The following is a 26986-nucleotide window of genomic DNA, read 5'->3' on the forward strand; positions in this document are numbered from 1 at the left end:
TTTTAAATCCAAAAATGGATGCCTGCAACTACAGATTGCCCCTTTTAAATCTAGCGAAAGTGTGCAAGTTTTTGCATGTGACCATTTAAACCTATGGATTTTTTATTTCATCAGCATTAATTCGATTGAGAAATAAAAGGCCCACTTTTATTCCATAGGCTTGGATCGGCACTATGCAGCTGTTGCAGGAACGCATTTTTCACTGGCTGTCCACTGGTTTAAGAACAATGATTGATAGGCAGCTTAAACTTCTTGAGTTCAACCATTATAGGGTTCAAATACACATTTCGATTTGTGAACAACCACAATCCATAACGTGCAAAAAGCTAAATGAGAGAGCAGCAGTGTGACTCACATCAATGTGCGATGTAGATATCAATAATAAGTGATATCCGTATCGCCGTAGACGACACCACTGCTGTCATTCCTCCAAGCGTTTATTCTAGTTGGATCATCTTAGGATGCCGACATCAGTGGCACTGTTGGAAGACACTGTAGCTTAAAACGATTCCTGCTCTTTTCCCGCGATCCATCAAACCCATTTGGTGTATCATCATAGTGGTCTCTGACTTGTGGCCAGCCTCACTCAGGAGGAACAAACTTATTGAGAAAACAGAGAAGTGTCAACAAAAAAAAAATTCCGGAAACATCCTTTCTGAATTTAAACGTTAATCTTATTACAATAAGGATTACAGTTACTGTTTTTTGTAACCCCTTACATATACAGGATTACATGTAATCTGTTACTCCCCAACCCTGACTGTAATGCATTTAATACAAGTCATTCCACTCAATCGGGCCAGTGCCACACACTGGATAATACAGATACATTACCCAATAACCTGTGGTTCTACTCAAATGCTGTCCAGCGTTAGTCTATCCCTACAGGGAAGTCAGCACACGGCAACACGCTTTGAACCCCTGTCTGTGTGTGAGGAGAGGAGAGCATCTGAGGTTCTATAATTCTCCTCTTATGACTTCCTTTAAGGCTAATAGAATTGGCTGGGTGACCTGCCCTGAACATCACATCTACATTGGTGGTCACCCTCTTCGTATTTCTACGCACCATATATATATCAACTATGCTGTGATGTTTAACATACAATTTCAATCTATCTAATCAAATAGAATCCCCAGATTGCGAGTTGAAAATAAATACTTTTACTAAGAATATTAGTATATTATTAATTGACTGACCCGGTCTCCCCAGATCGCCCAACAGTGCTATTTCTAGGGTCAATTTTAGATCAATGTTCTGCATTTTCAGCCATTCCTGAACCTGAGACCAGAAACAGGCTACCTGAGGGCAATACCAAAATAAATGGTCTATTGATTCTGTATCCTCACAACAAAATCTGTAGAACTTCGATGATTGAATGCCCCAAATATTCAACATTTTGTTGGTAACAAAAATTCCATATAATAATTTTAGCTGAAAAACACAGTCTTGAATCTTTATATATCAACTCATACACCCTGTACCATGGAATCGGTATATCAAAAGTCTCTTGGCACAGTTGTGCCAACATCCTGGTCCTCAAATGAAACTGGTACACTTTCCTCTTTATGCTATTTGTGTTCCTCTGCCAGTTTTGATCCTTTATATTGGTCAGACAGACCTGTTCCCTACCTCCTCCCGCTGCCACCTACCTCCTCCCGCTGCCACCTACCTCCTCCCGCTGCCACCTACCTCCTCCCGCTGCCACCTACTTCCTCCCGCTGCCACCTACCTCCTCCCGCTGCCACCTACCTCCTCCCGCTGCCACCTACTTCCTCCCGCTGCCACCTACCTCCTCCCGCTGCCACCTACCTCCTCCCACTGCCACCTACCTCCTCCCGCTGCCACCTACCTCCTCCCGCTGCCACCTACCTCCTCCCGCTGCCACCTACTTCCTCCCGCTGCCACCTGCCTCCTCCCGCTGCCACCTACTTCCTCCCGCTGCCACCTACCTCCTCCCGCTGCCACCTACTTCCTCCCGCTGCCACCTACCTCCTCCCGCTGCCACCTACTTCCTCCCGCTGCCACCTGCCTCCTCCCGCTGCCACCTACCTCCTCCCGCTGCCACCTACCTCCTCCCGCTGCCACCTACCTCCTCCCGCTGCCACCTGCCTCCTCCATTTTTGGGGTAATGCTTGTAATTAATTGCTTGTACTCTTGGATTGAGCAGACTTCCCCATACAATTCTGACAACTCCATGTAAGACACAACTCTACCATTCCAATTGACAATATCCTTTAAAAACAAAATACCCATAAATACAGGTATTTTATCAACCAGCACATTTGAGTTCAGCCAAGGTATTTGTTGTAATATTTGTTCTATCTTTTCAGGGGGATGAAATTGAGATTGTAGCCAGCTCTACAATGCTTGTTTGAAAAAGAGAGATGCTTTTAAAAAAGTATCATTTTCAATTCAACAAAAATGAGACATGGCAATCTGCACAAAGGCAAAAAGGCTATTTCTAAACAATGGATGAGCTTTTCTTAGTAATCTACTTGAGAACCATTTAGGGTTCAAATAAAACTTTTGAATAAGTGAGGCTTTTAGAGAGAGGTTTAGTGCTTTTATATTTAATAATCTCAACTCACCCAATTCATATTCATTATATAGATAGGCACACTTTATTTTGTCTGGTTTAGCGTCCCAGATAAAGCAAAATGTTTTTTTTCCCATATGATTTGAAAACGAATCACCAGGAGTAGCAGCGCCATAAGTAAATCAGTAAACTGAGATATGACTAAGAAGTTAATCAGGGCAATTCTTCCATAAATAGACAGGTATTTACTTCTCCATGGTTGAAGGATCTTGTCTATTATTACTCGTTTTCTATTGAAAATCATTGTGGAGAGCTAATTTATATATTTTGTGATATGAATACCATGTATGTCTACCCCACCATCAGCCTATTATATAGATAAACTGCAGTGTAATGTAAAAGTTGTATTTTTTTAAAGATCCAAAACGTAATATGGTACACTTATCATAATTAGGTTTTAGTCCAGAGAGTCCAGAAAAGTTATCCAGATCTTCAATGAGATATTGCAGGGATCTAGCTTGCAGACTTAACATAAAACTTGAGTCATCGGCATACATGGAATCTTTGTTTTTAAGCCTTGGAATTCTAATACTCTAATGTTGTTATTTGATTTTAATAGCTAGCATTTTGATGGCCATAAAGAATATATATGGTGACAGCGGACCCCCTTGATTAACTCCTCTTGACAATTAAAAACGGTCTAAGTAGCCGCTATTTACTATTTTACACCTGGGGTTGTTATACATTACTTTTACCCATTTTATAAGAGAATCACAGAAATGGGGAAAAATCCAGGCATTTATAAATCAAATCCAGTCTTACTTTATTAAAGGCCGTTTCAAAATCCGCTACAAACACCAGGCCTGGCTTCTTAGATGTTTCATGATGTTCTATTATTTCTGGTAGTTGTCGTAAATTATCTCCAATGTATCGTCCATGAAAAAACCTGTCTGATCAGGATGAACAATACCTAATATAACCGTTTTAATAATGTTATATTTATTTTAGCCACGTAAAGACTGGTCTTTTTTTAGAATCTGCTAAACCATTACCATAACTAATTATAACTGGCTATACTTTTCTTCCACTACTTCATATTTATCCCTTCGACAAACACTTGCCACGTGTCCAAACTTTTTACAATTGTAACACTGAAACGGCTTCTGTACATACAGCACTGTCTCACCAAATTATCTTTACATAAGTCGGGAGAACCCCTTCATCAAACGACAGTACAACCGACAGGCTTTGATCCTTCTTTCCGTCTATCATTTGATTCAAGCTAAGTGCGTCAACCATTCCTGGAATGATGACACCTTTAACCGGTGCCCTACTCTGAAAAGTGTAGCGTTCCACATCAGACGTCGACATCTTGTTGAGCCACAGAGCTTTCTCCCTTTGCGCTTTTGACACACATGAAATCAACATCATACCTCTCCTGGTCACTCTGACCGATTCCACTTTACCCAATTCGTCATTCGAGATCACTAACAGGTTCACCCCCAAAAACATCCTTGCTTGTGAATTGCACCCCGACCATAAATTGCTTTTCATCTCCAACTTTAGCCCTTTTTCTCCACCTTTGTTCACCATCATCCACTCATTCTTATCAATTGTACTTGTGCCAAGAGAATCAAAAAATACTTCTCCTTCCGCCATTGCTTCCCTCTGATCCCTTATTGATGTCATTTATTAAATCCACTTCAATCAGTGTAGATGAAGGGGAGGAGACGGGCTAAAGAAGGATTTTTAAGCCTAGAGACAATTGAGACATGGATTGTGTATGTGTGCCATTCAGAGGGTGAATGGGCAAGACAAAAGATTGAAGTACCTTTGAACGGGGTATGGTAGTAGGTGCCAGACACACCGATTTGTGTCAAGAACGGCAATGGTGCTGGGTTTTTCACGTGTGTATCAAGAATGGTCCACCACCCAAAGGACATCCAGCCAACTGGACACAACTGTGGAAAGCATTGGAGTCAACATGGGACAGCATCCCTGTGGAACGCTTTCGACACCTTGAGGGGAGGGGGGTATAGTCAGTGGTGTATCATCACAGTGTATCTGTAATTTGGTGTCACATTTGCCAAAGTATTTCGCCCAGTAAAACATAATCAACTCTAATGTTGTTGCAGATTATTACAAGTCAGAGAGGACCAGTACCCTTAACCTATAAGTACATATAAATGAATAAATGTCCTGCTCTGAACATGCCATAGATTGCCTGACCTGAAAATGCGTCATAAATGACACTGGGGGAGTTGGCCAACTTAGCCATAGGAAAACAGATCTGCAACAGAGGCTTCATTGAGTTGGATCGCTGAGAGGGAGAGGGAACTTATGTATGTGTGTGTGCGGAGAGAGAGTTGAAAAGTGAAATGCTTTATAATTACCTCTTCCAGAGTGGAGAACAGTCACACACTGTCTACCTCTCCACTGGTCTCCACCCATAGCTCTTATATCTAGACAGGGATTGGCTGGGAAGAACTGCCAATCAGTTTGTTCCTCTGACACAATAAATACTTTGGCTGCTATATGGACAGCCTTCCTACATACTTTGTCTTCAAGGCTAGATTGGTCCAACTGTACATTTAAAGTGATGTTTCTATGGTTTTATGTCAAGTTAGCATTTTATTAATAGTAACGCCCTCTTATTTGAAAGTTATGTGGCAATTTAGGAGTTTTATGGCTTATGGATTTTGTCACTTTTTTAAAGAAATTGGCAGCCCTCAGATGAAATGTAGATTTAGCTAAATGTATAATGAACTGATGAGGATAGTTAAAGGAGTAAGGATCTGAATATCCTAACATATGGTGCCATACAAATAATGGATTATTTTGCAAGCAAAATATTGGAATGTCTGTCTTTCAACATGTTGGGACAAATCTTTTTTGAGAGAGAGATTTATTTGGCTACAAACTTAGCTATAGGCCATTGGGCCCATGTGTCTAACTAAATCATCCCGATAAAACCAGATTGCTCTTGATCTGCTGCCCATAATAATAATACACCATTCAAGGGTCAGACTCTTGATAAGAGAGCTTCCCAGTGATTGTGATTTAATGTGGCAAAGTTCTGTTTTTGTTCACCCGCAAAGTCTCCTTCACTTTGCTAATTGATTAGTGAGGCCTGGCCTCTGTCAGGTTGGCTCTTCTCCTCCACACTGATGGTAATCTTCCCAGGAACCTAACCTCTGGTGACGTCACTATGGTCAATCTTAAAGGGGCAGGGATTGCTGTGGCACCCTATTCCCCATATAGAGCACTACTGTTGACCAGAGTCCCATGGGTCCTGGTCAAAAGTTGTGCACTACATAGGGAATGGGGTGCATTTAGGGCACAGTGTGTGTAGTACACAGGGCAATGTGTTCTGGTGAGGGAATGAAGTTTCATCTGCAGTTCTGTTTATGACCACATGGAGGAGCTGGAGGACCACTCTGTGTCTATGAATGATTGGTCTGTGATGTAATTTTATTGTATCAGGGAAGGTGAATGTTTTTACACCTGTAACAATCTACACATGAAGTTACCAAGAAGCTTAGTTGTTATATTTAACACAGTCACTTTTACAGTAGGGACATTTGAAGCAATTCATTACAGATTTGAATGGGGGTATTCAAACCCATTCATGGTTAGACTTTATATGAGCACAGAATGTATATTATCATTGTTCATTGCATATATTGTGAGCATATTAATCACTTTGTGCTGAATCTATTTTATACATAGTACATGTGATGAAGTGCTAGGTGTTACTGGATTTTGGATATAGTGTATTACAGTCAAAGGTCTTGTGTACTGATTCCATATAGATGAAAAATTACTGTATCTCTGTGTGAAGAGATTCGCAACATTAAAACAGCAACTGATGGCTTGCCTCCTAGCCCCTAGCCCTCTATAGCCCATCAGGACCCTATAAGAATGGGATTCTTATAGAGGCCCCCTCACATGAAACACTACCACCCCAGGGCAGGCTAACCTGGGCTTCCTTCCTCTCTGCCGGGACCACTGGAACACTAGTTTCTAGTCTCTTTGGTATGGAGTCCATCCATACCTCCACTGTGGATTGCTGTGAAATGTTGCACATCTAAGACAATGCACATGCAATTCCAAGTGCTGGATGTAATATCCAAACATGCACTTCACAATTACAGTTGGTGTTCAATGCATGATTGTGTATTGGTAATCTTAATGTGCATTTGAATAGGTATTGTTACTGTAATTGAAGCAGTATCAGAACAGTGTATTCCTCTGGTACTTGATTGGTCCAGATTGGGCTCATCCTCATCTCCCATGTCTGTGTGTGTGTGTGCTGCTGACAGTGCTGTCAAAACCTAGGCCCCATTCCCATCCCCTCAAGACCAGGGTCCTGAGTACTGAGTAGCGAAACAGGCTTCTCCTTTGTCACTATGCCTGCCTGCCTGCATGTCTTTCTGCCCGGCCCCTCTGATCACTGAGCTGTGAAGGCTTGGCAGAAGCCCCTCTCCTCTCCTCTTCTCCTCTCCTCCATGCCCTGCATTCCCCTCTCCTCTGTCACAGTCCAGCTTTTCACTCTCCCATGTTTAAGCAGTGCCCAGGGGCCCTCAGAGTCAGACAGCCACTGATTGGAAAATTCCTGTCCAATGGGGACCTAATGTACTGATTGCTGAGATGTTTTGTAATAATAATAATACAATCAGTATATACAGGAAAAGAAAACAAAAAAAAAATAAGTGGGACTCCACCCCCAACCTCTGATTGCTGCCTGCCAGCAGTAGTCATCTCTGATTGATTGACAGATTCAAGGAGCTATCATTGTTAAGTAAAGATAATAGATACAATGTGTTGAATATTTACATTCATGCACTTCAAAATTAATTTTGTAACTATGCCCCTGAAGCATTTAATTACAGGGCAGTAGAAAAAAGGAGTTGCCTGGTAATGTGTATGTATCTTTCAAATCTTGAAATGTTCTCAAAACATTATATCCATGATATCATCTGTCCATGATATCGATAAGCGTAAGAATTCCACATATTGACTATTGGGGGAATGCAAAAGGTCGCCCTCCAGATCACAAGGCATTATTGTGAAATGCTGGAGTATGGTCATGACATTTTGAATCCCAGTTACCTTGTTTTTACATTTGGTGCCAAATACAAATTGTGTGAGCAATAATAGGACCAAAGTATAGCTTACATTGTTTAAGGGATATATCAGTGAAGACCACCTCTTTTAGGGCAATAGGCGACACCATATGTCTCTCTATACTCAGCCAGAGGGCAAAAAAATCATGTCTTAATCAACTTAGGATGGGGCGAAATGCTAGTGCCTGGAAATACGATTAAAATGTTTGTGCGGATCGTCCTCCTATGTCTTTCACTCTTTATAAGTTTGTTCATTTTATCCTGGATCGTTTACCTTGCCATATACATCTTGAAACCGCACTATGAATTTTGTCCCAATTGCCAGAAGGGGGAGCCATGGGAATCATTGAACTACAAAAATTCAGCCGCAGCAGGACAGTGCATTTGGAAAATATTCAGACCCCTTGACTACGTCACAGCCTTATTCTAAAATTGATCAAATTGTTGTTTGTTCTTCAATCTACACACAAACCCCCACAATTTCAAGGCAAAAATAGTTTTTTAGACCTTTTTGAAAATGTCCAACAAAAAACTGAAATATTACATTTACATACGTTTTCAGTACTTTGTTGAAGCACCTTTGGCAGCAACTACAGCCTTCTTGGTTATGAAGCTACACGCTTAGCACACCTGTATTTTGGGAATACTCCCATACTTCTCTGCAGATCCTCCCAAGCACTGTCACGCTGAATAGGGAGCGTCGCTACACAGCTATTTTCAGGTCTCTCCAGAAGCCACTCCTGCATTGTTTGGCTGTGTGCTTAGGATAGTTGTCCTGTTGGAAGGTGAACCTTCGCCCCAGTCTGAGGTTCTGAGCGCTCTGGAGCAGGTTTTCATCAAGAATCTCTCTGTACTTTGCTCCATTCATCTTTCCCTCGATCCTGACTAGTCTCCCAGTCCCTACCACTGAAAAACATCCCCGCAGCTTGATGCTGCCACCACCCTGCTTCACCATAGGGATGGTGCAAGGTTTCCTCCAGACGTGACGCTTAGCATTCAAGCCAAGAATCTTGTTTCTCATGGTCTGAGAGTCATTTAAGTGCCTTTTGGCAAACTCCAAGCGGGCTGTCTTTTAGTGAGGAGTGGCTTCTGTCTAGCCACTCTGTCATAAAGGCCTGATTGGTGGAGGGCTGCAGAGATGGTTGTCCTTCTGGAAGGTTCTCCCATCTCCACAGAGGAACTCTGGAGCTGGGCGAGAGGAGCTCTTTGGCCGGGCGGCCAGCACTAGGAAGAGTCTTGGTGGTTCCAAATGTCTTCCATTTAAGAATGATGGAGGCCACTGTGTTCTTGGGGACCTTCAATGCTGCTAAAATGTTTTGGTACCCTTCCTGCTTTATCGTTATGGGGTATTATGTTAAGATTGATGAAGGAAATCAATTATTTAATACATTTTTGAATGAGGCTGTAACATAACAAAATGTGGAAAAAGGGAAGGAGGCAGAATACTTTCCAAATGCACTGTATGTATATTGACAATAGATATTCTGCCGGTTTAAGCAACTAGGATATTATTCCATCAAGGTCGGATTTAATTGATTTAAGCATTCTGCTAAAGTTTCTGGTGATGGTTTTATCTAAAAAAGGAAATATCTACTCCGATGTACTTAAAATCGGTAACAATTGGTATTCCATAAGTAGAGATGGAGCTCCATCGGGGCCTTGAGATGCAGAAGTCTTGATTTGGTTAGATACTGTATGTTTTATAACTTGAGATTAAGCTGAATTTATCTTTGCTTTTCAATGTGTTTGGGAGCGATTGAGATATGTTGTCTAGATAAAGTAAAATATCATCTGTGTATAATGAGATGAAGTAATTAGTAGATTCTAGGTAAATTCGATTTGAAAAATTACCTGTGCCAGGGGTTCCATGGATAATAAAAACAGCAAAGGCGAAATTGGATTGCCTTGTCTGCTGCTTCCAGTGATTCTAAACGGAGCAGATATTGTCTGTTATAACGATGGCTGAGGGATTGACATAGAGTATTTTAATCATAGTATTGGAGCCAATTCCCATATGTTCCAAGACAGACCAAAATCCTTGTTTGCGTCGAGAAATAATACAGCCCAAGGAGCTGTTGTTTCTGATGAAGCATCTAAGATATGTAATAGTCAACGGAGTTTATCCGAGGATACATTTTTTTAAACAAACCCGCTTTGGTCTGTGTGGACCAATTTGGGTAAGTCTCGAGACGGGACAACAACATTTAGGAAAACAGTTTCATATCTGTGTTTATCAAAGATGGGGGCGACAGTCAGAACACTGGTACTGTATTCACATCTCTCCCAAATGAACCTTTGTGAATGACTGTGTTAATCATTTCGAGCAATAGTGGACCTAATTGATTCCAACATTTTAAATAGACCTCAGGAGGAATATCATCCCTTTATTCATGCTATCCAGTGCCCTTTTGAGTTCATTGAGAGAGATTTCAGCTCCCAGTGAGGTGGCTTCTCCTGCTGAGAGAAGAGGAGTTCTTAATTATTTTAGAAGGTCCCCCCCCTACATATTTATTAAGCATTTAAGTGATCCATGCTATGTAAAAAAAAAATTAAGAAGATGATATGTGCAAGAAATGAAGTCTATAATCAAAATCTTCACAATATTTCATTATGTCCTCCCTGGGAGATAAATTCAATAGCCTGTCCTAAAAAACAATGTAATACAAATAAATAAAAACATTGTGTAGTTGTCCATATGGGACTGGCCATATCTCAGTACCAGTAGCAAAAAGTAGTTTCCAACTTATATTGTATTGTTTTTTTTATTGTACATATTTAGCCTATTTAGGAACTCAATGCGCTGTAGCCCCACAGGGAATGTGGGGCTATGTGTATCATGGTGCCAGAGAAGATGCCTGATGTTTTACGTGCTCCTAACCAACTGTTCTGTTGTTCATTGTTTTTATTGCAACTTATTATTTTTCGTATTTTGTACATAATGTTGCTGCTACCGTCTCTTATGACCGAAAATAACTTCCGGACATCAGAACAGTGATAACTCACCACGAACTGGCAGAAGCTTTTATTTCAATTAACGAGTCTGACGAACTTGACGTGAAGGACAAACTGCTTTCCCTGGAACAGGCCCAAATCCCAGTCATTTGCATGAAGAGATGCTGGACAAAAAAAGAGGGCAGTCAGGCTGGCTTCTGAGAATTTGTAGGTGATCGAATAAACCTCCACTGCCTTCTGTTCTACTAGATAAAGTGCAATCATTGGAAAATAAAATTGACAACCTACAAGGAAGCTTAAAGTACCAACGTGACAATAAAAAATTATATCTTATGCTTCACGGAGTCGTGGCTGAACGACGACATTATCAACATACAGGTGGCTGGTTATATGCTGTATCAGCAGGATAGAACAGCGGCATCTGGTAAGACAAGGGGGGTCAGACTATGTATATTTGTAAACAACCGCTGGTGTACGATGTCTAAGGAAGTCTTGAGGTTTTGCTCGCCTGAGGTAGAGTATCTCATGATAAACTGTTGACCACACTATCTTCCTTAGCGAGTTTTGATCTGTATTTTTAGGATCTATTTACATACCACCACAGACCTATGCTGGAACCAAGACTACACCCAATGAGCTGTATTCCGCCACAAGCAAACAGGAAAATACTCATCCAGAGGCGGCGCTCCTAGTGGCTGGGAACCTTAATGCAGGGAAACTTAAATACATTTTACCAAATTTCTATCAGCATGTTAAATTTGCAACCAGAGGAAAAAAACTCCTTTATTCCATACACAGAAACACGTACAAAGCTCTCCCTCGCCCTCCATTTGGCAAATCTGACCATGATTCTATACTCCTGATTCTTACTTACAAGCAAAAATTAAAGCAGGAAGCACCAGTGACTCAATAAAAAAGTGGTCTGTTTTGCTAGCACTGACTGGAATACGTTTCAGGATTCTTCCGATGGCATTGAGGAGTACACCTCATCAGTCATTGACTTCATCAATAAGTGCATCGATGACGTCATCCCCATGGTGACTGTATGTACATACCCCAACCAGAAGCCATGGATTACAGGCAACATCTGCACTGAGCTAAAGGCTAGAGCTGCCACTTTCAAGGAGAAGGACTCTAACCCGTAAGCTTATATGTAATCCCGCTATGCCCTCCGACGAACCATCAAACAGGCAAAGCGTCAATACAGGACTAAGATCAAATCGTACTACACCAGCTCTGATGCTCGTCGGATGTGGCAGGGCTTGCAAACCATTACAGACTACAAAGAGAAGAACAGCCAAGAGCTGCCCAGTGACATGAGCCTACCAGACGTGTTAAACTACTCCTATGCTTGCTTCGATGGAAATAACACTGAAACATGCATGAGAGCACCAGCTGTTCCAGACGACTGTATGATTACACTCTCCACAGCCGATGTGAGTAAGACCTTTAAACAGGTCAACATTTACAAGGCCAGATGGATTACCAGAATGTGTACTGCGAGCATGCGCTGACCAACTGGCAAGTGTCTTCACTGACATTTTCAACCTCTCCCTGTCCGAGTCTGTAATACCCACATGTTTTAAGCAGACCACCATAGTCCCTGTGCCAAAGAACACTAAGGTAACCTTCCTAAATGACTACCGACCCATAGCACTCACATCTGCAGCCATGAAGTGCACCATTATCCCAGAAACCTTAGACTCACTCCAATTTGCATACCGCCCTAACAGATCCACAGATGGTGCAATCTGTATTGCACTCCACACTGCCCTTTTCCAACTGGACAAAAGGAACACCTATGTGATAATTCAATACCAAGACTGTACGGCCAGGCACGACTTCAACACCATCATTAAGTTTGCCGATGACTCAAAAGTGGTGGTATGCCTGATTACCAACAACGATGAGACGGCCTATAGGAAGGAGGCTAGGACAACAACCTCTCCCTCAATATGGGCAAGACAAAGGAGCTGATCGAGAACTACAGGAAAAGGCTGGCCGAACAGGCCCCCATTGACATCGACAGGGCTGTAGTGTAGCAGGTCGAGAGTTTCAAGTTCCTTGGTGTCCACATCAACAATGAACTATCATGCTCCAACCACACAAAGACAGTCGTGAAGATGACACAACAATACCTTTTCCCCCTCAAGAGACTGCAATGATTTGGCATGGGTCCCCAGATCCTCAAAAAGTTCTACAGCTGCACCATCGAGAGCATGGTTGCATTACTGCCTGGTATGGCAACTGCTCTGCATCTGACCGTAATGCGCTACAGAGGGGAGTACGTACGGTACATATTTTCTTAACTCTTTCTTGAACTGCATTGTTGATTATGGGCTTGTAAGTAAGCATTTCACGGAAAAGTCTAAACCTGTTGTATTCGCTTATGTGACAGTGTGATTTGATTTGTTGTATTCTGGAAGATCAAGAGGAGTTTTGCCAGATGGATGAACCGCATCTCAGATTTGGCTCGCGTAGCTGGGATTTCTTCTCATTGTAGGGCGCCCTCTTTTTTAGCAGTTCGCCACTACGATCTGGGTAGATGCTGATCCTATTCTCCGAATAGGTCAGAGCCCTGGATTCCACTGCAAGGCGAACAACTCACGGTTTGACTTCAAAAGTGTGGATTTGTACAATCATAGAACAAGACCCATTTCATAGAGGACCCGTGTGGTGCGCAATATTAATTAGCGGCATGGGACCCAGCTTCTTCTGCCCAAACAGTTCAGAGAGAAGAATGCTCATGAAGGAAGTTGGGCTGGCCGCATCCATTCCAGTTTCAAGTCCTATAACGCGTACATTGACTTTACCGGAATCATTTTCAAGTGATTCCGTTTTCTCTTTAGGAGATTGTTTTCCCCTTCTAGCTTAGCTCGCTCTGTTTCCAGGTCATGGATTCACACCTCTGTCACATTGGCCGCCTTCTCCAGACTTTCCACTTTAGTTGAATAGGCATTCAATTTAGAAGTGAATGATTCATTTACCGGTTTTAATTTCAAGTCGAGGCCAGAGGTAATCTCCTCATGAACGATCTCTCTGAAAGTAGCAGCCAGCTCTTTGTGTTGTGTGATGTTGAGAACCGCCATGTTGCCATGGTGAATTGCGGACAGACAGATTAAGCTATCTGCTGGAGTGAAATGGATCTGCACATTTTTTCTTGTCATACAATCAACATCCCACACCTTAATATGATGTTTGCAATTGACAATTTTAGAAAACACGTTTGTTAATTCTTAGTAATTTTGCAAAAGAAAGCGACGATAAGGCCACGCGATTCAACGCATTCCATTTTTCAAGGGGATGCTGCAGCACCCTCAGCACCCCAACTTCCTGTATTGTTACACCTATAGTTCTATTCTGCTTTTTCATGGACATGAATGCAACTGACTACGGGTAGGTAAGATGTCAAATGTACAAGTCGTTAGTGTTACATTTAATTGTGTTCCTTTGTAGTGCCCTTTTTTACAGCATTCTTCTGAGGTCTTGTAGTCTCTTGTCCCGGGTGAATGGAACATGAAGTGTTCACCATGTCCTTCAGGGCTGGGAATTGCCAGGGACCTCACGATACGATATTACGATATTATCACAATACTTAGGTCCCGATACAATATATATTGCGATTCTCACGATTCTATTTGTATTATGATTCGATACTGCGATGATATTGCTATTTGATGCTCCAAACATTTTGCTCACTTTAGGTCTGCTGCAGAAACACATAAGCGAGCCATAATAAAAAACCATTTTGATCAGTCATGGAAATAAAGGTGCTGAAAACATGTTGGCTTACTTTTTTTAAAAGAAAATGGAGAACATACTACAGGGTCAAAAACACCAGAGTTAATGTCACGGTGCCCCTATGTTTAAATTTTTTTTTTTAAACTTTTTACTGACAACTGTTTGTTTAGTAAGCAACGACTGTTGATGGCCAGCTCCTACATGTAAGCTGTACTAGGGTTGATGATAATGGGATACAGACGGGGATGGCATTACTGAAGGGGGCTGTGGCTTACAGCTGGCACTTACATCCTCTTAACACACCCACCCACTGTGATGGGAGCCAGAGTGAAGTGAGCCAGACGTGGTGTAGAGCTGCTGCTCTTGCTGTGCTGCCTGTGAAATACCTAAGTCTGCGTGGTGCTGAGGGGTCTGGAGCAGGGGTCACCGCTAATCACAGAGCAGAGTAGAACAGAGAGAGAGAGAGAGAGCGCACAGTTAGAAGCAGGTGAGAGAGAAAGCAGATAGAAGCAGGGAAGAGCGAGAGAGAGCAGATAGAAGCAGGGAAGAGAGAGAGAGCAGATAGAAGCAGGGAAAGAGAGAGAGCAGATAGAAGCAGGGAAAGAGAGAGAGCATAGAGAAGCAGGGAAAGAGAGAGAGCATAGAGAAGCAGGGAAGTGCGAGAGAGAAGCAGGGAAGAGCGAGAGAGAGAGAGAGCAGATAGAAGCAGGGAAGAGAGAGAGAGCAGATAGAAGCAGGGAAGAGAGAGAGAAGCGGGGAAGAGCGAGAGAGAGAGAGCAGATAGAAGCAGGGAAAGAGAGAGAGCAGATAGAAGCAGAGAAGAGAGTGGAGCATGAGAGCTGATCTGTGAACATACTGGAGAACATACTTCTTAAGTTTTTAGTCGGTAGTTGGAGCATCAAGACAGGATGGCTGTCCTGCGTCTGTGCAGTCTGCTGCTGCTGCTCATGGCTCCTGTTCATGGCCAATGGTGGAGTGTGCTCTGGGGGAATGCACAGGAGATGACCATACAGCCCCCCACCACCGAGGTCCTCACCACCACCAAGGTATTTTGGACAATGGAAAGGACAGAGGTGGGCCAGGTGGGGACCCAGACAGAGGTGTACACTACTGCACCTGTTCAGGGTCCACCTCTACAGAGCACACATGAGCCCGCAGGTGCTGGAACAACAGAGATCAAGCCCAAGGCTAAGAAAATACCTCTGAAAATGTGGAAGAGTCGTGGTGAGTTGTTCTGTGCTGTGCAGGAGTCGAGGAACACCTGGAGTGTGCTGGGTGAAGTAGTTTTTTCAGTTTCATTTCCGTTTGGGATTCTGTCCAAAAAAGTAGTATTTTATGTTGTGTTTAAATAACAAACACTTCTGCTACTGGTTTCTACACTTGGCTTGCACGTTCAATGAAATTAGAACCAATGCTCTGTGAGTTCTCAGTCATCGACTTAGCATAATGCTCTAAAAACTTCCCCTGAAAGAATCTAAAGACCTTGACAATGTGGCAGCTGTGGAGCTGTAGACTCATGGTGGTCCATTATTTTTTGTTAAAGTAGTCTCAAGCTGATACTTGTAGTGGGATCATGACAGGGATTCAGAAGTGTGTTCCCTCACAGCCTGCTCAAGATTACTGAGCGTGGCTAAGCATTTTTAACTTGTCTAATTGAGGCTGTGCATTGTTGAGGGGAGCAGGTTTCCTGCCAGCTCCTTGGTTTCCAAATTAAATCCCTATCACATGATATTAAAATAATAGGATTAGAGCCAGGAGCCTTCCTGGAACCTGAGGAAATTAGGGTCTGAGGAGTGCGAGAAATAGTTTCAGAGCCTGGCTGGGCTGGATTGTGGGGTGAGAGAGAGTGGGGAATGGGGGACGGACGGACGGATGGCTGAGGTATGGGAGGGAGGACTTTTATCAAGAGGCTGGAGATAAGAGGAGCAATACAACTTTTTCAGAATTTAAATGGATGGTGCACCGTTATAGTGTTGCCTGACTAGAATAATTCAGTACATAGACTCCAAGAAAATCTCTTGACAAAGAGAACAAAGTTGTGTCCACATTCTGCAAGCTCTCTCAGAATAAAATGTGTTGGTAACTTTTGTAGTAAACCATAAGTTTCATGAGGTCTCTCCTGTCTATTCCTCTGTCTGAGCTGTACTGTAGGTGTTACACTCTGACAGCTTCTCTCCACAATGTGCCTGTCCAAGGAGGATGTCGGTCTGTCGATCCAGCTTTGATTATAGCCGGCCATAAACAGTAACTCCCTCTCCCAGACATCCACTCAGTATGACAACCTATTTACAGAACTTTAGACAGTTCACACCATTCACCCGTACGTTATTTGCATTACTGTGTCGATATGCTAAAACAGGCAGGGTCCTCTTTGAGGACGTCAGATGTATGTTTGGATATATTCCTACGTAACTATTTTACGTGAACTTCTGATCGATCTTTCTCTGATCCCACTAATAGATTGGCTTGGTTGTGGCAGTCTGGGTTGTGCGACTCAGTCAGTGTTTGTGTGAGGCTGCATGTTGTGGGAGGCATTTGTTCCGAGCGGAGGATGTTCAAACACTATCACCCTACTCCCTAATTGGCGTGTCTTTTCCCACTTTGCTAATTTGAGGAATTACAAACCCAATCAGAGACCATGTCTAGTCCGTGGGCAGAGAGTCCCACTGATGTGTAGATGAGGGTTAATACTTGACCAGACTGAGGTGAAACCAATGGCCAAAAGGTTACCACGGTGGAATGTTGGGGTCATAGTGTTCGCCAAGGGAGATGAACAGCATGTGGGGGAGAATGGAGAGAATGTGATCTACCGGTATCTTTCTCTGCTAAGCCCTCTCTCTACACGTCACGATGATAGGCCCCTCAACCCCAATTGAAGGCTTTATGGCAAGTGTCTGTAGGTTATGTTGGGGAGCATTATGGTCTGGACACGGGGGAGGGGGGGGGTAATGAGTGCAATGAGCCATAGGTGAACTTTTGACTCTTTAAGGGGTCGTTAGGCTCAGTGATGAGGATAGATGGATTTGGGAGACCCTGGCCACATCGGTTATGGTAGAATGAGATATTATTCCTATACTGTGCTTGCACTAATATATAAAAATAATATAATATAATAATATATGCCATTTAGCAGACGCTTTTATCCAAAGCGACTTACAGTCATGTGTGCATACATTCTACGTATGGGTGGTCCCGGGAATCGAACTCACTACCCTGGCGTTACAAGCACCATGCTCTACCAACTGAGCTACAGAAGGACCATAATCTTTGGTATGGTTTCCTGGACACAGGTTAAGCCTAGACATGTACTACCCACATTACAAATTAGTATAGTAGTCACTGTAGGGTTTTTGCAGACTAAAGTTTGCAAAAACACTACAGTTTATTCACTGTAGTGTTTACCGTTAACTACAGTTAAAATACCGCAGTAAAAGAAAACTACAGTATATAGTTTGAAGTATACTGTAGTATTTCTTCAGACTGCACTATACTGTAGTATTTACTGTAGTGTTTTTGTTTTATTATCACATAGAAGTGGAGGCTTTCTCCTTCAGGACACCCACTGGAGAAATACTGAAAGAGCACATTTGCCATAACCTGTAGGTAGGTAAGTAGGTAGGTAGAACTGGGATCTGAACAGATGGTTCAGCACTTCGGCTCTTTTCTATAACCTGTAGGGAACACAATATAATATATATTATTATAATATGGTCTATACTTGGCATATAGGTTTCTCACTGATGGGTGGCTCAAATTGTGTTATGAGGGAGGGGAATGGGCAGGGTATAGTAATTACTATTGTAATTTGTGTTTTTGTGGATTGAAGTATCCTGTAGTATTTACTGTAGTGTTTTTGCAGAATGTAGTATTTTCTGTAGTATTTTATTATCTTTGGCATAGAAGTGAAGGCTTTCTCCTTCACAAAACCTACAGGAGAAATACTAAAAGAGCACATTTTCCATAACCTGTAAGTAGGTAGGGAACACAATATATGGTATATACTTGGCATGTAGGTTTCTCACTTATGGGTGGCACAAATTGTGATATGGGGGAGGGGAATGCAAATGAAATACTGTAGTATTTACTATAGTTTAAAAAGTTGTGTTTTTGTGGACTGTAGTGTTTTTGCAGACATTACTGTAGTATTTACTAGAGTTTTTTTGTGGCTAATACTGTAGTATTTACTATGGCATTCTACAACATTCTATAGTCTGTACTACACATGATCAAGGTGTAAAAAACATGTTCATTTTAGAATTTCCATTGGAAGTGCTTTTTAGCCCAGGACTAGGCTTAATCTGTGTCTGGAAAAGCCTACCTTTTGTGTTCAAGTGCATACAACCATGCAATAGTGATTGTGATGATGCCCAGGGACTGATCACGATCAGGTGACAGCACATACATACATGTATGATATTGTCTGCTAATTGACACTGGAGGAGGAGTTCCATAAAGGTTCCAGTGACTGAGGTTCTGACTGCAGTGTTGAAGTTACGTAACCTGATGACGTAGAGTATGGTGACCCATCTTGATGAGAGCATTGGATGTTATTGTGATTTTGAGTTATGCTGATAATGGAAATGGTACTGATAACTATAGTAATACTGAGCCATCTATTATATTTACATGTTAGTCATTTAGCAGACACTCTTATTCTGAGTGACTTTAGTGAGAAATTAGTGTTAAGTGCCTTGCTCAATGACCCATCAACAGATTTTTCAGTCGGCTCGGGGACTTGAACCAGAGACCTTTCGGTCACTGGCACAACGCGAACCAGCGACCATTCGGTTACTGTCCCAATGCTCTTAACTGCTAGGCTAACTGCCACAGAATTTTCTATACAGCTTTAGGCTCATACACGTGATTCTGTTCATTGTGTTTTGATTTTAAGATTCTGTTGCGTTTCCTCCTGCTTACAGAGCTTGGCTCTACAGGCCACCTAGACCTGACTGAGTTGATCGGAGTGCCGCTCCCTCCCTCTGTCTCGTATACCACCGGCTATGAGGGCTTCCGGCCGGCCTACAACTTCGGTCCCGGCGCCAACATTGGACGCCTCACCAAGACCTTCATGCCTGACCCTTTCTTCAGGGACTTTGCCATCATCGTCACCATCAGGCCCAGCAGCAACCAGGGAGGGGTGCTGTTCGCCATCACTGATGCCCAGCAGAGGGTGGTGCAGCTGGGGCTGGCGCTGACAGCCGTGGAGGATCAGACTCAGAGGATTCAGCTGTACTACACAGAGGGGGGCCAGGAGTCCTCACACAGCCAGCAGGTGGTGTCTTTCAAGGTGCCTGATATGACCAAAAAGTGGACAATATTCACTCTGTCAGTGCAGGACCAGGAAGTGTGCCTCTATATGAACTGTGATGACTTCCAAGCAGAGACCTTCCACAGGAGCAGCCGCCAGCTCAGCTTTGAGCCCAGCTCAGGCATCTTTGTGGGCAACGCTGGAGGGACTGGCCTGGAGAGGTTTGTGGTAAGTCGGTGGTTGCTTCTGATCATTTTACAGTACCATGTCACTGAGTTTGTGTGCTGGGTTTGGGTGGGTTGGGCTCTCTTGCTCTCTCTCTCTCTGTCTGTATGTAATTCTTTGCACAAATGACTTGCACTGTGTGGATTGTGAGTCCTACTCTGTTTGCCCAGTCTGTGTTAGCGTGAACATTACTCGATTAACATGATAAAAGACTCAATGGTCATCTGTGTTGAATTAGTCTTAACTGCTGCACTAAAAGCTCCATAGCTGGGACATCTTCCCATTCGCTGTGCACCACTTGTCTAGCATACAATATCGGATTTTAAACAAGAATGTTTAGCCGTATCGTATACAGTGATTCATGTATGAATGTGCTCGGTCATGGATTATAGTCACTTGATCACAGTTTCTCAGAATCAGCTCATATAAGGTTGTATAACTCCGGTCCAAACATCCTGAAATTTGACAGCCATTGATAGTCTGTGTCCTGATGGGAGGTCCTGGCAGTTTCTCAGAGAGGAAGGGAGAGATCAACTTTGTTTAATAAACAGACCCGTGGTCAGATCTGCTCCTCACATTGATGTGTCCTGTGATGTCTGTTCCAGTTATTTTGCTTCTCTGAAAAGAGAAACGGAGGAATTAAGGGGGTGATAGTCGTGTCTGGTCTGGTCTAGTCAAAACAACATCTCCCAGCTATCAAACATTGACTGTCATCTATATATGCCATTTTTAGCAGACGCTTTTATCCAAAGCGACTTACAGTCATGTGTGCATACATTCTAGGTATTCTAGTGTAGTTAGAGTGAGACCATTGAAATATGTTATATTATCTAGGAAGAGAGAACTATTCAGCTGGTTCGATATAACCAATGATAATATTCCTATTAATAATGTTGTTTGGTGTCAGAGCAAGAGCAAAACTTCCCCTAAAGCCCGCTTCTATTAGGTCAAACACTGAGCTATTTACAGCGCCTTGCGAAAGTATTCGCCCCCCTTGAACTTTGCGACCTTTTGCCACATTTCAGGCTTCAAACAGAAAGTTATAAAACTGTATTTTTTTGTGAAGAATCAACAACAAGTGGGACACAATCATGAAGTGGAACGACATTTATTGGATAGTTCAAACTTTTTAAACCAATCAAAAACGGAAGAATTGGGCGTGCAAAATTACTTTCAGTGCAGCAAACTCTCTCCAGAAGTTCAGTGAGGATCTCTGAATGATCCAATGTTGACCTACATGACTAATGATGATAAATACAATCCACCTGTGTGTAATCAAGTCTCCGTATAAATGCACCGGCACTGTGATAGTCTCAGAGGTCCGATAAAAGCGCAGAGAGCATCATGAAGAACAAGGAACACACCAGGCAAGTCCGAGATACTGTTGTGAAGAAGTTTAAAGCCGGATTTGGATACGAAAAGATTTCCCAAGCTTTAAACATCCCAAGGAGCACTGTGCAAGCGATAATATTGAAATGGAAGGAGTATCAGACCACTGCAAATCTACCAAGACCTGGCCGTCCCTCTAAACGTTCAGCTCATACAAGGAGAAGACTGATCAGAGATGCAGCCAAGAGGCCCATAATCACTCTGGATGAACTGCAGAGATCTACAGCTGAGGTGGGAGACTCTGTCCATAGGACAACAATCAGTCGTATATTGCACAAATCTGGCCTTTATGGAAGAATGGCAAGAAGAAAGCAATTTCTTAAAGATATCCATAAAAAGTGTTGTTTAAAGTTTGCCACAAGCCACCTGGGAGACACACCAAACATGTGGAAGAAGGTGCTCTGGTCAGATGAAACCAAAATTGAACTTTTTGGCAACAATGCAAAACGTTATGTTTGGCGTAAAAGCAACACAGCTCATCACCCTGAACCCACCATCCCCACTGTCAAACATGGTGGTGGCAGCATCATGGTTTGGGCCTGCTTTTATTCAGCAGGGACAGGGAAGATGGTTAAAATGGATGGGAAGATGGATGGAGCCAAATACAGGACCATTCTGGAAGAAAACCTGATGGAGTCTGCAAAAGACCTGAGACTGGGACGGAGATTTTGTCTTCCAACAAGACAATGATCCAAAACATAAAGCAAAATGTTCAAAAATAAATAAACATATCCAGGTGTTAGAATGGCCAAGTCAAAGTCCAGACCAGAATCCAATCGAGAATCTGTGGAAAGAACTGAAAACTGCTGTTCACAAATGCTCTCCATCCAACCTCACTGAGCTCGAGCTGTTTTGCAAGGAGGAATGGGAAACAATCTCAGTCTCTCGATGTGCAAAACTGATAGAGACATACCCCAAGCGACTTACAGCTGGAATCGCAGCAAAAGGTGGCGCTACAAAGTATTAACTTAAGGGGGCTGAATAATTTTGCACGCCCAATTTTTCAGTTTTTGATTTGTTAAAAAAGTTTGAAATATCCAATAAATGTCGTTCCACTTCATGATTGTGTCCCACTTGTTGTTGATTCTTCACAAAAAAATACAGTTTTATATCTTTATGTTTGAAGCCTGAAATGTGGCAAAAGGTCGCAAAGTTCAAGGGGGCCGAATACTTTCGCAAGGCACTGTACTGTATGTTCGTATTCTTCTCTTTTATTATTTCTTATTGTTGTTGCATTGTTGAAAAGGAACCTGCAAGTGAGCATTTCCTTTTGGGCGGTGTATACCGTTTGTACCCTGTACATGATATGACTAATAACTCTATGATGAAGTGAATGGGACTTTCTCCATGCCCCTAAATGAACCATCCAGCAACGTGTTTTATTAGTATGCTGCTGTGCCTTGAGAGTTCTGGTGTGTGTTTTGGAAAGTGGTTTCCATGGTGACAGCAGCAAAGTGGGCAGCTTTACCTTTTGTTGTTGTGAGACAATTTGGTTCTGGACCGGCGAGGGGCCTGAGAGGGCCAAGAGGGAGAGGAGGGGGTAGAGAAGGCGATAGAATAAGGGGGGTCCCACAGAGCCAAAAGAACACTGTGGGCTGTCATGCTGGGCAAAACTCTGTGTGAAGAGATAGCTCTGGCCCATCAAAACCAGCCAGGACAATAAAGCTACGAGTTTTGTTCTGATGCAGCCTTGATTCATTTCACTCTCTCTCTTTGGTCTTGTGTTCTGGCGGTCTTTGTCTCTCTATGCAATATTGGGTCTTATGATTTTACAGTAGTAAATGTCGTAGGTTGCTGTGTTCCATACTGACTGACTGTGGGGCCAGTATTTTACATCCCACTGATCCCAGATCAGAATCTCTCTCTAAGTTAGCTATATCAGCACAGTAACTCCTTATCATACATCACATATATCTTTCTCTCCTTCTGTACAGGGCTCTATCCAGCAGCTGGTGATCAAATCAGACCCCAGGGCTGCAGAGGAGCAGTGTGAGGAAGATGATCCCTATGTGAGTGTTTACACACCACAGCCTGACAATACACATTCAGTTCTATTGATATGTATGCATCCATATCATTGAGCTCCTGACATTCTAGAGGCCTCACCAGCACAAATGATTGACTAACGTGTTGAGCGTTTGGCTGGCAGGACTTTTATCCATGGCTTGACTTTGCATAAAGATGGCTCCCCATAGTGTTCAAAATAGGGAATACTGGTTGATTTTCACTTTAACTGGCTCTCACACACATCCATAGCTGCCACTACTCTTGCCTTTCTTCGCCTAAATTACGTTAATTAAGAGTTCTCCCTACTGGTTAGTTAGGGAAATTCTACTTCTAGGTCACTGGTGTCAATATCGTGTTTAGATGGGTGGTGATGTCTTCTGTATTCCAGGCTTCTGGGGATGGGAGTGGGGCCGAAACGATGAATGACATGAAACGAAGAAAGGAAACAGCAAGGGTGAGCATGGGGTGAGAGATTGTGTTCAGTGAGAGGCTGTCAACGGACACTGGTTGAGCAGAGGTGAGAGAAAGAACATCCACCCGCTCAACTAAGATTGGCTTGGACAAGGAACGTCGCTGACTGAGCAACACTTTGACGTGCAGTGGAGCATCTGTCTGTTTTATCAGTTTCAATTTGTACTGCTACAAAACACAAGTACCTAATAGTGAACACTTGGGGCACATATTCCAGTAGAGGGATTCAGTTCCTCTCTCCCCAGTTACTAGCCTGCTAACATTTTTGCACTCGCTAAGTCTAGGAGTCCTAAGCCTTGTTACATGTCTGTAGCCTGAATGAATGTGTGCATTTATTTGAGAAATCAGCATTTGAGGACTGTGTTGAATGCACATCACTGCATGGAAAGACACGTTTACAGCCCTGCACACATCCAGTATATTGCCGATAACGGACCCCTTGTGTGAGGGCGTGCATATATCTGGAAACGGTTCAGTAAATCCCCTAAAAACGGCCACACACATCTTGAAATTCCAATGCACGTTTAACGGCAGTTGCAATACATCTCTGCCCAAGTCTCACCCATAAGTATCAGCAAATAACCGTGTACTTGTTTAAGGCTGTGCTTATTCGCCGCAATGAATGCTAATCAGTAGGTGCTGTATGTCACTGGAATATTAGAAATACAATTATTGAATTAGTGAATGTATTATCACCACACCTCAGGGTTCCTACACTTTTTTTCCCACTATCAAGGTGTTCCCTACATCGCAGTTCCTTGAATAAAACACAAATCCACTTAAATCACATCTTGAAGGACGATCATTTATTTCAGCAGAGAGAAGAATAGTCTCTGCATTTAGGCTAAGCAGGGCCTGGAACTAAAGCAACCACCGTGGAGGAATCTTGCCAGTACTCTGATTTTTATATTTATTTTACTTTAATTCATCTTTGCATTACAATTGTGGTGCTTACATTTGTGTAAACAGGTAAGCACCAGATTAAGGAAATATGAACGAGCCTATTCAACATTCAAGGGTAAACAAAATAAATCAGATACAGTACTGAGACTCATCCAGCGTCGCCCAGGGCGAGCATACATTGTGGTTACTGTAGGTCTATAGTGTTGAGGGTAGAAGACCAGATGCTCTCAGACTATGAGAGAAAACAGTCAGATGAAGAAAACACTGCTACTCCAGCTGCTCTCTCTGGAGTGATCCATGTCTCCTTCAGGGCCAAAAAGTCAAGGGACTGAAGGGCAGCAGAGATGAACTCGCCATTTTGACCGCAGATCCAAACACTGCCAAAGACCCAGAATTCCACATGGGTTGTGTGCAGGGTACAGTACTTTAGAAGGGTTGCAGACAAGGGGTGGGGAGCATCTGCAAAGCCTACAGGGAGAGGTGTGAACAGGTATAGAAAACACATTGTTGACAAAGCTATCAAAAAAACAATTAGATCTGTAAATAACTAGGTAAGATACTAAAAGGAGAGAGTGGTGTGGAGCCATCCTCTTAACACTAATTGCCTAGCAGAGGTGGGTAGCACACCTCCCTTTACTAATTGCCTAGGAGAGGTGAAATCACTCCCCCCTCCAATACAGCTACTGATTACCAAAACAAATCGCCCTGCCCATTGATCCTGATTGATGTGTCAACAACTATTTGCAAATTATGAGCAGTCAGGAGTTCACACACCAAATAGGCTACTGGGAAGACAGGCAGCACTTAAAATAGATGGCCGTAGCTAGCAAAAAGACAGTACTAGACAGATATAGACTAAATATATACTTATCACTCCTGGACATAAGAGTCCTCTAGGTATAGAATGAAGCACACGGAGATGAAGCCTGATAAGCTGGTTATATAGACTCTGAAAAGTAGCTACTGTAGCTCACTCATTTTTCACTCAGTCAAAAACACTTAAATTATACATCAAAATGAACAGACAACTCACAATTTATAACAATCTCTAGATTTTGAAAAAGAAAAAAAGTTCAGGGCCAGCTCCGTGTTGGCCAGTCCAAGCGGATTATAATTTGTTCAGATGGTGACGAAACATAAATGTACAAAAAGGAAAAATAACAAACTAAAGACCTCATGGCCACCAAACAAACCCAGCAACCTCACGGCTTTCCCCGTGGGAGACTGACTGACGATCACCTTAATTGGCAGCACTTCGTGTGCTTATCAACCAGGCTCAGCATTTGGACAAGGTTGCTGCTGCCCCCTGTGGGAAGGGAGTGTGGAAGTATAACCTGGATAGTGTGTTTGTCTATGGCCTAACACTAATGTTCCCCCCATATTAAGTATTTGCACTGGCCTTTGATGTGTCTGTTATGTCTACTGGTAGCAGTGGTTGTTTATAAGGAAAATGTGGCCAACCACCACATCCTTGTCAATAGGAAGCAAACACAGATACAGTGTCTGTTTCTCTTCCATTCTGGGGGTGCTCCAGATTCTGGCCATGTGTAAGCTACATTCGCTTTCATCCTCCCACCACTAGCCTTGTAACACACTGTACTTGTTCCAGAATGTCATGTCACTCTGCCCATAAACATCCCACAATCTGACCCCAATTACTACATATTACTACACATCTTACACATAAGATGTAAGCTGTCTGTTCTTATTATTCTTATTTGATTCTCGTCCAAATGTTTTAGATCGCTAGATGTTTCCTGTATATTTAAAATAAGTTGCACATTGTTTTACAAATTTACTTACCTCTCTCTCGCGCGCTCTCTTTCTCGCATTCTCTTTATCTCTCTCTCTTCCTCGTAAATGTTTTTCTCCCACCAGCCAGAGGACATGCTGAGCGGGCCTGTGCGAGCCCCGCCCACAGAGTCTCCGGAGGTGGAGCTAGATGAGTATTCAGGACACCTGACCCCCACAGAGGAGGGCCATCAGGAGATGCATCTCAGAGGTGGGGAAGGCAGGTTCACCATGCACTTATCCTATCATCTTATGGCAGTCCAGGGAAATAACTGATGAGCTCTTGATTTAACTCGCCCGGTGACTATGTCAACTGTTATTGGATTTTCTCTTTGCATTGATCAATCTTATCTGTCGTTCACTGGTTGATATCGTTGGTTGAATACATCATATATCCCTACCTGGTTAACATTATTGAAGCCTCATTGGTTAATCCTATTGGTGTCTCTTGTTCCTCTCTCAGGACCCCACCAGACAGAGGAGCCAGAGATGTCAGGGGATGTAAGTAATAGCTTAGATGTTACGTGCCTCAAAACCTGATGTCCCTTAAATGCTTAATTAATGATTCAGTATTTAATACATCTTCTTATACAACA

General features: G+C 42.8%; 1 protein-coding gene across 4 annotated transcripts in view; it reads left to right on the forward strand.

The window, feature by feature from the left end:
• LOC124041807 (collagen alpha-1(XV) chain-like) overlaps positions 1 to 26986 on the forward strand; it is a 59028-nt gene that overhangs the window by 11101 nt on the left and 20941 nt on the right. For 2 of the 4 annotated variants that reach the window (XM_046359852.1, XM_046359854.1), the window contains exons 1-6: positions 15071 to 15580; positions 19276 to 19832; positions 23153 to 23227; positions 23614 to 23679; positions 26478 to 26610; positions 26854 to 26891. In XM_046359852.1, the coding sequence (XP_046215808.1) occupies positions 15265 to 15580; positions 19276 to 19832; positions 23153 to 23227; positions 23614 to 23679; positions 26478 to 26610; positions 26854 to 26891 (1185 nt within the window). In that variant the 5' untranslated portion in view covers positions 15071 to 15264. Of the gene's footprint in view, positions 1 to 15070; positions 15581 to 19275; positions 19833 to 23152; positions 23228 to 23613; positions 23680 to 26477; positions 26611 to 26853; positions 26892 to 26986 lie in introns of those variants that run through there. The other 2 variants (XM_046359853.1, XM_046359855.1) reach the window with 2 other exon arrangements.

Source organism: Oncorhynchus gorbuscha, linkage group LG08 (assembly GCF_021184085.1).
Source record: "Oncorhynchus gorbuscha isolate QuinsamMale2020 ecotype Even-year linkage group LG08, OgorEven_v1.0, whole genome shotgun sequence".
Taxonomy (NCBI): domain Eukaryota; kingdom Metazoa; phylum Chordata; class Actinopteri; order Salmoniformes; family Salmonidae; genus Oncorhynchus; species Oncorhynchus gorbuscha.